At 44.3% G+C, this 16,256-nt stretch overlaps 1 protein-coding gene across 1 annotated transcript in view; it reads right to left on the bottom strand.

The window, feature by feature from the left end:
- The window catches only part of CDC42BPB (CDC42 binding protein kinase beta), a 903,752-nt gene that overhangs the window by 48,134 nt on the left and 839,362 nt on the right, over positions 1–16,256 (bottom strand). The window contains exon 34 of the mRNA XM_069207298.1: positions 3,538–3,655. Within this exon, the coding sequence (XP_069063399.1) occupies positions 3,538–3,655 (118 nt within the window). The remainder of the gene's footprint in view (positions 1–3,537; positions 3,656–16,256) is intronic.

The raw sequence follows: 16,256 nt of genomic DNA, 5'->3' as shown, positions 1-16,256 counted from the left end.
TCTTAGACATGTTACATGGACATATTCAGAGTTACCATTGTAGATGAATCAATATGTTTACTTTCTTTGGCAGGAGGTGGTGTATCCTAAGAGGTTTGGGAATTTGCTCTTTTCCTGGCATTATAGGCCACCAAAGAGTCAGTTGGTATTTGACTCGATGTATGTGGGATCTGACGGAGAAGCTTTGTATTTTGTCGCCACTCTTGGAGTAAGAATGTAAGCCGATACTGGAAAATACCATCCGCATGTCTGAGCATTAATTTCAGTATATGGAGATATTGTGTAGATTTGTGAGAAGCTGTTAGTGTCTCAAAAAGAAAGTCATCTTCAATTGGATCTTTGTGGAGGGGTACCTGATGATGTGTAGCAGCCCTACCTACTAACATTTGAAAAGATATAGTGTCTTCAGGTGGTGAAGGCCTAACTGGGTAGATTTCTACATCAGGATTGATATATGTGTCCACATCATACTGTGACCACTGATCTATGTCCTCCTGGATATGTGATGTATCATCACTATTCTCATGGATATCTTGATCTGAGTGAGGAGACCCTTGTGGCGATATTTCTAATGGGTCTTCTATAGAGTGTTGTGGAGATGGGGTTTGTGGTGGTGGAGGGGATGCAGGTAAAGGTGGATGAATCTCCTGCGACTCCTTGTCCACTCTTTTTTGTTTTGGTGGAGGTTAATTTGTGTCTGTAGCCTCCTCAAAGGTGAGCTGTCTTTTAGGAGGAGTAGTTTTTACCAATACCCTTCTAATATGAGACTGTATATACAGTTAGGACTGCTTCCCTTGGAGCTGTTGCTTAAATTTCTGAAGAATCAGCTCCGGAACTTTTTTTCGAGTCCAAAGTAGATTTTGCATCGAGTTTTTTTCGGTACTGAATGGATTTGAACTTTTGATGTTGAAAATGTTGGTGCAGATGTGGGCAGTCTTTTCGTTTCCAAAGCGGTGGACACAGAGTGTAATGTAGAAAGTTTTGGTGCCGGAGTCACCGACACGGCTTGTAATGGAAGCTTTGGTTTTAAATGTATGTTTCAGTGCTGAGCCTGAGTGTGGGGCATACAAACCAATTATTAGTAGAGTCATTTTGGCCCTTGAATCCGAGTCTTGGACCAAATACGTCTCTGCTTCAGCAGCTAATGTCTCTTGAATCTCCTGCTCCTGTTCCGTATCTGACATGATGTCCTGCATGCCGAAAATATCAGACGTTTCCTCCAAATCCTGTCTCTGCATTTCACAGCGATGAGCTCTTCAGTGTTTGACCTGAATGACTGGCAGCCCTCAGTCTTCCTCTTGGTGTTCTGGTGATAGGCAGAGGATACGGACCTGATAGTGATCAATCTAAGGCAATGTGGAGTGACACTTCGAACAGAAACAGAATGGCGTCTGTTCCATCAGTTCTTCATTCTCAATTGTGTTAAATGGAGAAAATGGCCGTCCCAAGCGCCTCGATCGAAAAAATTACTTTTTTCTTTATTTTCTGATCCTAGAATGCATTGGTAAAACGGATAAAGCAATTGAAACAATACCAACAGGTTTGGGGACATTTCCCGAACCAAAGTTGCCTAAGGCGATTTTGGGCCGGAGCTCAGAGTACACGGCCGAACACGATAGCAGAAGAAAACAAGATGGATTTGAGGATTATGCGCACTGTAAACAAGAGGAGGCGTCACTTTATCCGTGACTCAAAAGACTTTAGAATAAAAACAAGTTGCAACCTTCTGGACCAAACACTAGATGACAGAAGTATACAAAGCATGTGTATCTAGAGCTACACATATCAAACATGATGTTTTGCAGTCATGTCAGACTTTTCCACATACACTTTCACTTCTGCAGAGATCCAGTTCTACCACTTTTGAACAAGATCTATTCTTTGTCCCAGTGTGTTGTACAGAAGGCAAAAATCACAATTTGTGAAAAATCTAAAATATAAAGGCGACCATCCATGCTTTTAGATTCCATTATATGTACTGTTTATCACAAAGTATGACACTTCATTTCTGGAGTAACATTCTTTCTTTAAAAAAAATAACCAACCACCTACAGGTGGTTCTCCATGATTTTATGTGATTCAAACACATCAACCAAGGCCCTGTCCTAGATATCATGAAACGGAGGGCATAGTTCAATGCGCTCTGCCTCACCCAGAGGTAATTTACTCAACAGTCCCAAACGCCTAAACTGCTACATCAGAAAGAAAAGAAGCACAAGTATCTGAAATCTTATACAATCCTCCTCTTGATTTCTCCCCTTTCCCCCAAAGACATACAGGAAAACGGTAAAAAACACAGTTACTAATAGGACATGCACCATACTTTGCATCTAGCTGCTCCTGAATTTGTACTAATGTCAGAATATCCTTCACCTCCTCAAATAACTCAAACCCAGCTCTTTTGGCAAGTTGTCTACTAACCATTACCTTCTTACACCTTGGTCTCAAACGTGCAATGAGTTTCTTCTTGTTAACCATTGCAACAATGACAAAGTTCGCCAGAACAATAAGGGAACTGCAATTTTCTAATCACAAGTTACAAATCCTCCGTTATGATACCATTTCTATTGGGGAACAGCATTTACAGAGTTTTCGGGTCCTTTTTTCAAAATAAAAAAAAGCTTTTATTAAGATGTGGCTGGGACAAGTATAAATATGTTTGGTGCAAGAAAAGTGTGAATGTAGGAATGAATCAATGGAGAAAACAGTTAGACCTAGCCTTGGAACTAATCACACATCTCAAAGTTCATTCTATGTTATAAACAGCTTCGATTTTCAAATTGAGCTTTCTCTCAGTAAGCTGTAAAAGTGGTTATAGAAACAAAAGTGTGTGAGGTTCTGAAAGAACATTAGAATTTGCAAGAACACTTCAGATTAATTTGAACAATAGATGCAAAGTATTTAGATTAATGCACAGCATCAGCAGCTCGGCAATCTCAAATATTCTATAACCAAACGCACCCAAAATAGTGACTGTTTAAACTTTAGTATTTTCAATCCGTTTTGCTTTAGTACTGACAAAATGCCACAGCACACCATTCCAAATCAAATGTTTATAGCTACGCCTACCCTTGCTAAAGTTGTGGAGGGGGGACAGGAAGAGGAAGAAAGAGGGTATTCTTGCACTGAGGAATTGTCATTCTGTAGAAAGATTTCAGCAGAAATAGAGCTCATGTGATAGACGTGTTCAAAGTTTGTTGGAGGTGAGATCAGGGCAGAGTATGGAGAGGATGAGGGGGGAGAAAATTCATTCTGTTATTTTAACAAAACAGACAAGAAAAGGAAGAAGAAACATTACTTAGAAAATCACCAATTTACTGCTGTGATTTCAGATTTTAATTGCATATATCTTCTTAAACCTTTACACTAATTTACAATAAATCAAAAAGGCAACATTCAGCTTGCTCAGGGTAGTGGTGTTCCACTGAAACACATTTCCTAAAATATCATAATATCAATGTTGTTTACATTGCAGTGAGGATTTTTGTAAGTATCAATATGAATCATCACAAAATACATATTTTAAACATATTTTACCAGTGGTAGATCCATGAGAACTTGCATTCCATCCCCAGGACCCATGTGAGCAACATGGTTGAAATTTATTGGGTTGGATATCATTTTTGATCGTTTCTCTGGGTCTCTAAGCATCTCTCTGAAATGAAAGGAACATATTGTGATAAACATATCTGACACTAAATCAAATACAGCCGTACTTGATCACTTACATTCATAAAATATTTGCATCAATCTCAGATTATAGAGTATATCATTTTCTCACTCAAGATGAAGTAAACTGCCTTTTCCGGAAAGCAACCAGGAAAGAAATACAAACTGCTTCCTTGATCATTCTTTCGGTCCAGTAACAGAGGGTTTCCAGTACAACAGGATACCCAATTAAGGCACGCTCTATCTAAAGGAAAACTCTACACCCTGTCACTTTATGGATGCCTCTATTGAGTGAGACCTACATACACAAAATTCATAAAACCCGAAACATAACTCTATTGTACAAGACTATCTTTTGCAAAATCTGTTTAACTTGAAGGATAGCTTTTCAGTGTGATGGGCGAGCCTCTAATGTGTGCGTCTCCCAAAGGGTATATTTGGAATCTAAGCCAGATTCTGTGAGTTTAACATGTGGGCTAGCACCGTGATGCAGAAGCCCACATATTCCTTAAACCATATTCCATCAATATGAACATTTTCAGGGGTTGTCAGGGACAGGACATTCTTACTTAAAGGATGGTTTCTAAAAAATAGGAATTTCACTTCAGAACCCTGCTTTAAAAATCCTGGGTATGACTGAGTGCAACAGAGACATAGGTATCTCACAAGGCATCCCTCAGCAGCTGCCTTTGCCATGAGCAGCAGCCACACCAGTATTGGCCTTCCGTGTTGTTTCCGGAAAAGAAAAATCACTCAAGCTCATGTCAGAACAGACAAATCATGACAGCACGCATGGATGATTGGATGCAGAATTCAATTCAGGTTCAAGGCTTCACGAAGAGGATATTTAGCCAGGAATGTCTTACATCTGGCAGTCTACGGACACCTTGTTGCTGAGTTGACAAAATACCTGTAAAGAATGTGTCCTGACTGCTGGCATGCTATCTAAACTGCTTTTTAGTAAGAGCTGCAATGTTTTCGAGTTCCGGCTTGCTATATTGACAGACCCTAAATTCAAACTACAGTTCATCTGGACCATAACTGCTGCTTGTCTTTCTAGAGTTGTGGACTGTTGTGGTACTAAAAATTGGTTAGCTGCTTCCTACTTTTTTCTGACAGACCCTTCAATTGGTTGTGGGTTTATGAGACTTATTTAAGTAGCTACACTGCTTGCTTCCTACAGGTCTAGTGGATCATCGGGCATGACCTTTGTCCAACTAGATGGACTGGCAAACCCATTTGATTGGATTCCCTAACCGTAAAGTGTTAACAAACACCTCTCTATGCTTTACTAGCTAGTGTCCAACAACATCTATCTTAGGGCTTTCTTTTAACATGTGCAGAGTTCTTTCTGCTAAAAACAGATGAGGTTTGCCTCCATCTGGTCAACCTCTCACATTTCATAGGTCTAGGTCTCAGCCCTCCTTTTTGGCAGAGAGAAACACCAATAAAAACACTCTTTGACTGAGAGCCCACAACACTATGCCCAATATGTCCAGAGTAGCCTCAAAATCTGCAGCACTTTGAAATCCATTAGAATTCAAACATATTTGCATGAATGACTCAACTAGTTAGAGCAAGTTGATAACACCCTTATAATAGAGTGATCATTTCAATATCTGCTAGTTAAGCAAATGTTACCTAGATGTTACAATAATTCTCAAGGCTAGAAGTTGTGTACATTTCAAGGGTTCAATTTTAAGTTTTTTTGTTTGTTCTTTTTAATAAACACACGACTGTGCTCCTTCAACCTTTAAAACAATAATACTTGTAAAAGAGAAAAATACAGAGAAACTGTTTTTTGCACATTTCTTTGTTGTTATTTTACAACAAAAGGAAGCCAGCAATGGCAAAGTCATTAGGGCAGGATGGTTGTCTTGGCAACAAGATATCTAAAAGGAGGAGACCTAATGCATGACTTCTGCTTGCCTCTAAGGACCTACCAGCACAGCGAACACACCATAGGCGCACTTCATTATGGTATTGCTGGACTTCGCAATTGGTGCTAGAAACTTATGTGAGAAGCAACAGGTGAGGGGTTTTCGCACCACCTACATGTTGGGAGCCAAGAGAACATGCTTGACGAAGATGTGTGCTGCCACAAAAAAAGTGCTTGTCTGCCACACGGCTGTGATCATTTTGTTTACTTATCCAGCTGCGCAGAGTGCTGGCCATTTTGGAACACACACCTCACACCGCAATGCTGTTAAAGTGTCTTATCTAACTAGATAATTGATTTTCTTTTTCTCTGGCAGCAGCTCAGGTGGAAGGAGGGCAGTCATTAACACACTGATTCTTAGATCTGACTTGATAGTGTAACACTCAACTGACCTTTTAACCTACACTAATATTATTCTACAGTTCTTTGCTTCCACACTCTATTTACTTGTAGTGTTTCACATTACCATACAGCATTCCTTTGAAGACTGACATATTGGCATTCCCAATGCTCATTTTACTAGCTGCAAGGAGCAGTATAAGTGGTGGTGTGCAAAATAAAACAGCAAAATACAGGGTTTGAAAGAGGAGACACTACAGGGATGGGCGATGAACTATAGGCAAGTGCATGTGTTTGTGAGAGAAGGATAACAAAATGGTGAAAGCAGAGAGATGACCGCGACATGAGAAGGATGTAGAGAGTGTGTGTAAGAGTGACAGAGGTGACAGATCTACAGTAAAGACAACTTGGGGTGCAAGTATGTTTATTCAGGCATACATCTGTGAAAATGAGATTATTTGTGCCGAAAAACGTATCTGCATTCCTAAAGTAAAAGAGCCCGACCGATCTATGTCCACCAGCAAAATATGGACCGAACTGAAGTGGCTTTGTGAGGCAGTGCTCAGATCCCAGTCTGCACGTGCACACTTGACTGGCACTCTGCTTTCACTGGAGTTGCCCAGCACTAAAAATTAAAGATGGTTCATCAAAGTGCTCCACGGGTCCTGAAGGGTCCAATGTCGGCAATAAGAGCAGTAAAATGCTCTCCAGCAGCTTTACATGAGTGGCTCTTTGTAAGCCCCAATAAATAATGGGGAAGGTAGGGTGGGGAGCTACAAAGTGCTCACCCGGTGCTCTGCTTCCAAAGGAACAGCCCAGCAGAACCCTGAAGAGGGGTAGTCGGGCTACAAAGTTTCCAAGATGTCAGCTATGTGGATGAAAAATACATTGAATCTAAAATAGTGACTCGAACCCAGGTAGACTATATTCATCTTGGCCACAGCAATATAGCACCTAATCACTCCTATCTACACTTATCATACTACCTGCAACTGGTATTAAACAATATGCTACCATTTCACTGTTGCCAGTTCACACCATGCAATAGTCACATCCATAAGGGAGTCTAAAAAGCAGAATATCAAATACAAATGGTAAGATCTATAAGCTGAAAGACAAAAACAGATCATGAATGAAAATCCGATAGCAACTATCTAAAGAATGCTGGGGGAGTTTTTTTTTTGTGGGGGGGGGGGGGGGGGGGGGGGGGGGGGTGTTGTTTGGTGTTGGTTAGCCGCCATGTTGAATGGACCGTTCTGAGCGAGCACTCTCCCTGGTACCAGGCAACAAAAGATATCTTGTTGCCAATACAACTATTCTGCCCTTGAGGCATCAGAGCCATCCTCCCAGCATCCCATGGCGCTATTTTGGGATCTGCCCTGACCACAGTAGGTACTAATGTCTGTGCTGCTGAGTGCTGCCTCAGATGGGAGCTGGAGGGCTGGCTGGGTCGGGGAGATGGCTCACAGGAGGGGTCAGTGATCGCCCCAGGAAGGGCTGCCCCATTTTATGACAGCAGACAGCTGTACTGGACGACTGCCTTTAGCACACTGGGACAGGTGCTCTTGCCACATCAGACTTGCGACTAGCCGGTGACTCCCTCGACTGCCACTGCTCTTTGTTACCTGTGGAGGCTTGACTTTCCTTCCCCTTTGACACACCCTTTGAAGAGGAGTTTACAGGGCAAGCATTGAGTGACCTGCAGTGCCCAGAACCTGCAGCAAACGACTGCTCAGTGGGAGACTGCTGGCCCCCAACCCCCCTCCTCAGGACAGTGCTGGCCTTCCTTGAGTAGCTCAGCCCAGCAATGCCCTGTGGACAGAGCACTGTAGGAGTGAGAGTGGCCCACTTATGATTTAGTAGTTAACAGGGGGAAGACTGATCACAATACGCCTGCCAGGCTTGCCCATCTAGTATTGGGCCCTCTACTCTGCTCTTGCTATCTCAAAACCACCTGTAGGCTTCATGCCTACTTCAACTCCTCCTTTATCTCACCATGGGGAGGTCTCAATGTGACAGGGAGGATGCTGCTCTCAATGCATCCCTCGTAGAGGCACACCTCCTCTCCCATCTGAAGGCAAGTTGACACCACACTTGCTGCCATTTGTTCTACCCGAGATGCCCTCAAAAGTAAAATTGACTCCCTGTGCAACAACCACAGTAAAATGCCTGACTGTCTCTGCCTAGTTGAGGCTGACCTTATGGTGCTGGGCCCCTCATTCAAATCTCATATGGCTGAGCTGGGGACTCTAGCATGAAAGGTCAAAATACTGGAGTTGCACATTGAAGATCAGGAGGGCAGAGCTAGGCAAAACAATAAAAGAGTGGTAGGCATACCCAAACGCAAAGAGGGATTGCCCGAATCACCTTTCTGGAGGAGAAGACTGGTTGCAAGAAGAGGTCGCTCCTAAGAATCTGTCTAAATATTACGCTTGAGAGGGAGCAGAGTACCGTCTAAACACCCCCACCTCATGGGCGCATCCATGACCTGTGGTTGCACGCCTACTGCATTATAGAAATCGCAACTTTGTACTTCAACAGATGCAGAGTGGTAGACCCTTCGCAATGGACAATGCACATGTATCCATCTTCCTCGACTTCACCTTTGTGGTGCAGCGACAAAGGAGTTCTTACCAGACTGCTAACAAACGAGTTGGGTATAAAATATGCCTTACTATTCCAAGCTAAGTTAAGGATTTAGCTTGAGGGAAATAACTTTTTTCACCACACTGGAGGCTGTATGGCAGAGGTTGGATACATATGCTTCTGGGGGCTGCGCGCACCTGGAGTCTCCCTCTGTGGGGTCCCTCAGGCGCAGAAGCTTCTACCAGATAAGAAGTGAGGGGTCATGCCCTACACAGATGTAGACTTGGAATGGCATAGATGGAACTGTGGGGATGACTGCAACACTTGCACACTCTGGAAGGTGACTTGGGTGAACTGCTACCTTAGAGGATGAGACTAACTCCGTTGTTGGAAGTGCCACTGGATCAGATGTCAGCATGCTATGACCTAAAGTCACACTATAAACAGCTGACAAACTCATCTGATTGTGAGCTCTATGCCCATCCACTTGCTTTCCTTTTCAGGTTGTATTTCCTCTTCATTTTGTCCCAGCACTTGCACATGTGATGAATCAGGTATGCTGCTGTTCTGCCCAGGCTTGAGCCAGACAGTTAGCAAGAATACTGCTCGACTAAATCTATGTGCTCCAAACATAGATAAAACAAAATGTCCTTAAGTCACAGTCTTCACATTTCTGCGCACTCTTGCACTACCCTTTGGGGGTGGGGTTGGGGGGTGGGGTTGGAGGGTGGGGTTGGAAGGTACTTTACCCGTTTAGCTGACACTACCATAGATAGATCCCACCCGCTACTGCCTACCTCTCCGACACATGCTGTAGCTGAAGGTTTTTGGGGGTGGAAGTGGGGATTGGTGGATTCTTGGAGACCACATAACCCGAAGCTCAGGGAATACCCTTATTACTCAGTACGACTGGACTTGTTACTTTGTAATGGCTCATTAAGATGCAGAGTTCTCCATTCACAGTACCTTGTCAAGAACACAGTCAGATCACAATCCATTCTTATTGACCCTGTGTTGGGACCCCGCCAGACCACCAATTCCATTTTGGAAATCAAATATGGATACTCTGAAGGAACTGAGATTCCCTACCAAATGCTATTTGTGATAATTTCTTGGAGAATGAGGGTACTGCTTCCTCCACCCTGAGTGGAAGGCATTTAAGGTGGTGGTCCGGGGACAGTGCAAGGCAGTGGCAGCAGGGATCCGCACGTAATTGCTTCGGGAGATTACTCAGAAGGAAAAACTACTTGACGTGCTAGACAGTGGAGGGTCCTCAGGATTCTGCTTCACGTCGACAGATACTCCATGCAAGGAAGAAGATGCTCAAGTTACTGGGGAGAATGAGGCAGCATGACTATCGCCAGATCATAACAGATCATAACCAAAGCACACAGGGAGAAAGGCAAGACCAGATGTCTGTTCGCTTGCCTTGATAACCCTTCAAGATCCCACACACAGATATTGTTGGTTGCTAACTCTGCGGGACTTAGGGTGTAAACTCAGGCAGACATTAATACCACAAGTGGGAGTACTATGCCCAACTTTACAAAGCCCCACCTTGTCCTGATCCCCGAGCTCTGCGTTCCTATGTTCTAAATGCCTAGACTCGCGGAGAGGGGACAGGAAATTGCCACCATTTTTGGTGGAGACATTCAGGTACAGCAGGTCATCAAGCGTTTGGCGTTGGGTAAAGTACCAGGGACTGATGACTTGCCAACTGAATTATATTCGGTGTTGATGTCTTTGCTCCCAAACCAATCAAAATCAAGAACACTGAGAAGAATTTGGGTGCTCTTCCTCCCTCTGTGTGAGAGGCTCACCTAGTCCCACTCCTGAAGCGCGGTAAAGAGGAAGATCTGACTTCCTCTTACAGACCACTCTCAATCTTAAACGTGGATTGTGCAATCTTCAACACAATACTAGTCACTAGATTATTAACCCAGCTACAGGATCTAGTACATCTGGATCAATCCGGGTTCGTCACAACACATAGCACAGCCCCCAAAATTAGGCAACTTATACACATCTTGCACTCCTCCCTATTGACTTGCCCCAAGGCACTTGTGCTGGAAGTGGACATGGAAAAAGCTTTTGATTCTTGTACAATGTTCTGAATAGCATGTAGTTCACCAGGGAATTCCTCACATGGACCAAAACTTCTCTAAACTATATTAAATGCACAAAGTTCAAGCGCCTGCATCATTGAAAAAGGCTCCAGGGCAGGGGTTTCCACTGTCCCAAGTACTCCTTGCAATGACAGTTTAACCCCTTGCACCCGTGCTCTGTCAGGGCCACTCATTCCAAGGGCTGTATATTGATAACACTACACTATATGTATCACTGTACCCGATAATTACTTTACCTCCTTGGAGAGCGGTCTGATGTAGAGGGCGCTGTAGAGACACTCACCCAATTCAACAATGTATCTGGCCTACTGGTGAACTGGGTTAAATCCCATGCTTACTTCGTTCATGAACCAGGGTCAGAGATTAGACCCCCAGAAATAGATGTGGAGATGCACTGGAAGCTGTGTACATTTCGCTACCTAGGAATACAAATGTTTCAGTCAGAAAAACAGTTAACTGATAGTAATATATGAGAAACTCTGCCCTCCACGAGTCACGCAATTGCCTTCTGTCACACCCTGCCTCTATCAGTTATGGGCTGTGACACCCTAGCCAAAATGGTGGTGTTACTGCGATTACTGGGCTACTTTACCACTCTCCCTAAGTACCTCATATCGTCTTTCAGGAATTCGACAGCCTCCTACTGATCTTTCTCTGGGGCACACAAAGATGGACAATCTCATGGACTAAACTCAGTTTTCCTTGGAATGTGGACCCATATCTGGTTCCTGACCACAAACTATACTATTTGGCTGCACAAATGAGCTGAGCAGTACGATGGAGGGAGGCATGTTGAGGCCCTCTGTGGGAGTCAGTATCCGCGCCATACGGCTACAACAACTGCTTTATATCTATTGCGTAAGCCAAAAGTAAACATGTGGCACACTAGTAGGAAAAAATAACAAAGTAATTCATTCTAAACAGGGTTATCAATACGCCAGTTAGTAGTGAAACTTAATTTCTGAATTTATTCATATAAATTTTCGCAAAAAGACGAGAAAACATTGAAAACAAACATTCTCTTTCAAACAAACAGTTACAATATATATACAGCAGATAGTGTATCAATTCTTGAGTTGCAATCTTATTGGTCTCCGTGAATAATGGTATTATAGCTCTCCAAAACGTTTGTTCACAGTGTGGTTATACATCTCTTTCAAACACAAATCCACAAATCAGTGATGGTTGCACTTAAAATGACACATCTCTCACTCTGTGGACGTTTTACTTTTGTTTTGAGATAATGTGTAGTAGAGTCCTTAGTTCCTTAATGTTTATTGCAACCTCACACAGTCATATTGCGGACGCGTTTCAGCCCCATCCTTTCTGGCCCTCATCAGGACGAGTTGGAGACAACAATGCCTGGGACGGAGTTCCCTGATGTCCCTTATGCTCTTCAAAATTTAAAGTGTGACCTCCCTGAGCAAAGGTCAGATCTGTGGCATCCTATGTCTTGCAGGAATCTTTGTTGTTATGCAGCTTGCGTGCTGCAGTCTTGCGCGCGTGCTAGCCCTTTCAATAAGCCTGCAGATTTAAAACACCGCTCAGTCGTGAGCTAGGGAAAAGGGATACTATTTAACTAAAGACTAGCACGCATGAAGGCCCCACAATGAGCCCTCAGTTTTGAACGACCGCCGCCACGCATATCTATTGCGTAGGCCGTAGGATCCTGCAGATAATATGCTGGTCGCCACCGTCAAATATGCTTGGTCCAGGGGGGCACCAGAGAACACTCTTCAGACACCCCTATGCTCAGGACCTCCCCTCCCAATCATGACTCATCATACTGCATCTCCACGGGTACTAGTGTGGCCTACGGGAATGGGAAAGAACTGGCCTTGGTACTCAAGTGGGACTCTATGAAAACAGTATACCGAAAAGTTTCCATTACCTTATTGATAAGCTTTAAGTCTCTTCCCCACAATTTTTAGGTCCTGGCTAGACAGTGCATGTTCTGTCTCTTTGAGACTGTTGTTCCAATCAGTGGGCTTACAGCCCCCCATAGCTTACCATTAGCTTACCACTGGTAAGCGTCAGCGTTGCTCAAGGTTTCTTAGTATCCATTTGTCATGGTTTGCATATGTCATGTCCACTTGTGTTTGGCCCCCGTCTGGAGCCAGGAACAAGTAATCGTGGCCTTCCACTTCTCCCATTTTTCGAGCTATTTTTTATATTTGTCTTCAAGCCCGCCATATGAGTACTTGTGCTTGCAGGCTCCCTGCCACATCCCTGTCCATGTCGCTTTTTTATCTTGCACCTGCCCCCATCCCAGACCCCTGCCCCTCCATCCTCATTTCTGAGCTCTGATTTCTTGCTGATTTCAACATGTGTACTTCAAAAGTTGGCCCACTGAATTATGCAAGGCCCTTGTTCAAAGACAGAATGGGCCCCTATTCTGTCACAAGTTATTCAACCTGGTATCTAGACGCGTAATCTGTTGTAAAGGAGTTGAGGTAGGCTATCACCTAAGCCTTCCACAAAACATAGGCTACACAACACACACTTCCAATATTGTAGCCCAACTCCAGAGGCCAAGTAGTACAGTTGGTGTAGTATGACACAGCTAACTACAAGGCTGGCAAAATGTATGCAAAGTGCGGGGGAACGTTTTAGCCAATACTAAATGCTCTTCTATTTACTTTCTCCCCACCCACCCTATACTCCACCCAGGTTGTGTTGCTTGACCTGTTCCTCCTGCCATACAAAAAAGCGCTATGACATGGCCAGTGCTGGCCAAGTCACAGAGCTTTTTTCCATGACTTTTAGCCAATATGCTATACAACATAGCCAAAAGACATTGACATTGCCAATAGCAGCACTAAGGGAGGAACTGGGGTGTATTATATGGTGTGATTGTGCAACCTCAATGGGTAATACCAAACCCTTTAGGCCCTTTAAGTTTCCCCTGTCAAATCCTCAGCCCCATCCTGGGAAGTTGCGGCACTGAGAAACAAGGTTTACCAGACGAACAAGTGTAAAGCATTTAAACCGCACCAAAACAACTGAAGAAGAAATAGAAACAACACTCAAGAAATCCAACAAAAATGATAGGAAAAAAAAGTCTATTTTCATATGATTTTAGACACTAGAACAAAAAAGATCCTGGAGGTTTCTGGAGATAAGTATCTTACAAACAGCAACAAATCAAAGCATTTTCACTCAGCCACGAACAAGCCTTGGCAAGTTCAATTAACTAGACTAACTTTTTCAAGGAAAGCCTGGATAAGTATCAATGCTGTCGGTTAGAAGATCTTGGGGTAACCATTTCCGGCCAGAAGCAGGTCAAGGGGGGGGAGGGGGGGGAGGATCACCAAGGTCCATGAAAACAGTTATCTCCACAGAATAAGCAGTCCTCCAGCGGATCAAGGCACTTTATTCGGGCTGCAATGTATTCCTATGGAAGAGTCCTGATGCAAGGGATGAATGATGCCTAAGATGCTCTTAGGATGCTGTGGATGCGATGTGGTCGACGGGAGTCATCCTCCAGGGTTTCCTCAGTCTACGAAGAATGTGAGGGAGTCCTCGCTGCAATGTGGATGTCCCATGAGATCTTCTCCAGTCTGGTCAAAGTCCAGTCACCACTGGAAAACCAGTCGCCCGGTGTCACTGTATTTCCTGGGTCCATAATTCACCTTCTGAGTGTCCCAGCAACTCTCCAACTGCACTCCTGGGCACAGTGAAATTGCGTGCAACTCTGAGTGTTGAGTCATGGTCATTCATGCTGCACAGCAGCAGTGGTAAAGGCTTAAAGACTTTGGGCAACCAACTTGACTTAACAAGCTGCTTCAGGGGTTGTGTCATTGTGCAGTGAACAGGTCCTTGGAGTTCTCTAGGCTTGACTGAGCTCTGGCGACAGCTGCCCATTCAGCATGACGCAGCAGGCCCAATACCTCTTTTCGGTAGCCACCAGGTGCAGCTGCTGAAGTCTTTGAGGATGCAGCCTCTCTTCACTGGTTCTTTGGTGCAGCAGGGCAGTCTTTCTTCAAAGTAGGCTGACGTCTGAGGTCTAGGTGTCAAGGATGCCCCCTCTTACGCTTGAAAAATGGCCCTCAAGGCATTAAGTATTTGGTAGCCTATCGGCTAACACGTTTCCTCCCACCTGGTGAGCACTTCATGTGGAGGGTAGCATCTGGCTATCCAAGAATGCACCATTCTGCCCACTCCCAAGATAGTGAGACCTTTATCTGGGAGTTCACCTCCTTAGCCCCCACCTGGGGTGTGGCTACCTCAGGGCAACAGGCCCCTGGTGAAGACATTTTGGCAACTAGTTTCCCCTCTCTGCTCTCCGTGCCAGCCTGTCTGCCTAAACAATGGGGCAGCCCTCCTCCCTAGTGTGACACATTTGCTCTTCAAAGGTGACATCCTCTTTGAAGCCTGCATTTTGGGGCTAAAACCTAAGTGACGTCCTGCAGGAGGGATGTAACACCTCCCTGGCTTGCAATCCCTCATTGTACTCCTCCCTGAGAGTCATAGGCAAATCTCAAGGAGGACAGAAGCCCGTCTCGTGAAACATTTCTAAAAGCAACAAAGCGCCAGCTTTGTACAAGTTGCACACTATAACAAATTGCATTAATTTCGACTTGAGATACAAGTTGGGCTTATTGTAACACGTTGTTTGATACCTTGGAGTGCCCACTTTGGTCATACCGTTCAGAAATTAGCACAGCCGAGGGGTTAGCGTGCAGTCTTGTACTCGCTAATTCTACAGTAAAAACAGTGTTTCACATATTTACTGTCAGGACATGTAAACTACATGTCCTATCTGTGTGATGTGTTACACTCAGCTTAAGACTTGGTAAATCTGCCAGTGGAGTGACTTACACAGATGTAGAGAGGAAGTAGTCGCTTTGCAGTGCTTTTATTGGCAAAGTCGGGCTAGCAGTTCACAACTGCTCTGCAAGTCTGCGGTGGCAGACTGGGGGACTTTGTTTTACCTGGGGGACCTCCAGGGTGGAACAACATGCTGCAAGCCCTGGGGTACCCCTCTGACTTACATGCCCTGGGTAACAGAATACCACATATAAAGGACTTACAGGTAAGCTAGCCATTTCCAATTGTTACAGCTAATACAACATACACTTCTAGGGCAAGGGCACTGGCACTGAGGTCTGATCATCAGGCCTCTGTGCACTCAGAGTTGAAAAACCAGCATTATCAGTTGAAAAACGCGAGGGTGACCATATAAAAAGAGGCAATTGCTTACACTCTTGCATTGCTGAGACCTCTTGGCTTTGCCAATGCCTGTTTACTCTAGAGGGAAATGAGGATTAAGATGCGGGTGTACTGGCAAATGGGTGTGGAGGAAGCACAGACTATATGCTCGATGGTCGGCAGTGTCAAGGTTATCACACTACTGAAAAAGTTACTTACCTTTATTAATGCCCTATCTCAGTGGTTCCCAACCTGTGGTCCGGGGACCCCTGGGGGTCCGCGAAGACATCTCAGGGGGTCCGCGAGAGCCTAGAAAATTAAAAAGTATTAACAAATATTGACAAATTAGGTCCCCGGCTTCCAGTAATGACTCAGGCGGGGGTCCCCGGATTCCCATGATGATTCAGTGAGGGTCCCTGGGTTCCATTAATGTTAAATTGGGGGTC

Source organism: Pleurodeles waltl, chromosome 9, assembly GCF_031143425.1.
Source record: "Pleurodeles waltl isolate 20211129_DDA chromosome 9, aPleWal1.hap1.20221129, whole genome shotgun sequence".
Classification (NCBI taxonomy): Eukaryota; Metazoa; Chordata; class Amphibia; order Caudata; family Salamandridae; genus Pleurodeles; species Pleurodeles waltl.
The sequence above is the reverse complement of the archived record's forward strand: the minus strand, read 5'-3'. Positions and strand labels throughout refer to the sequence as shown.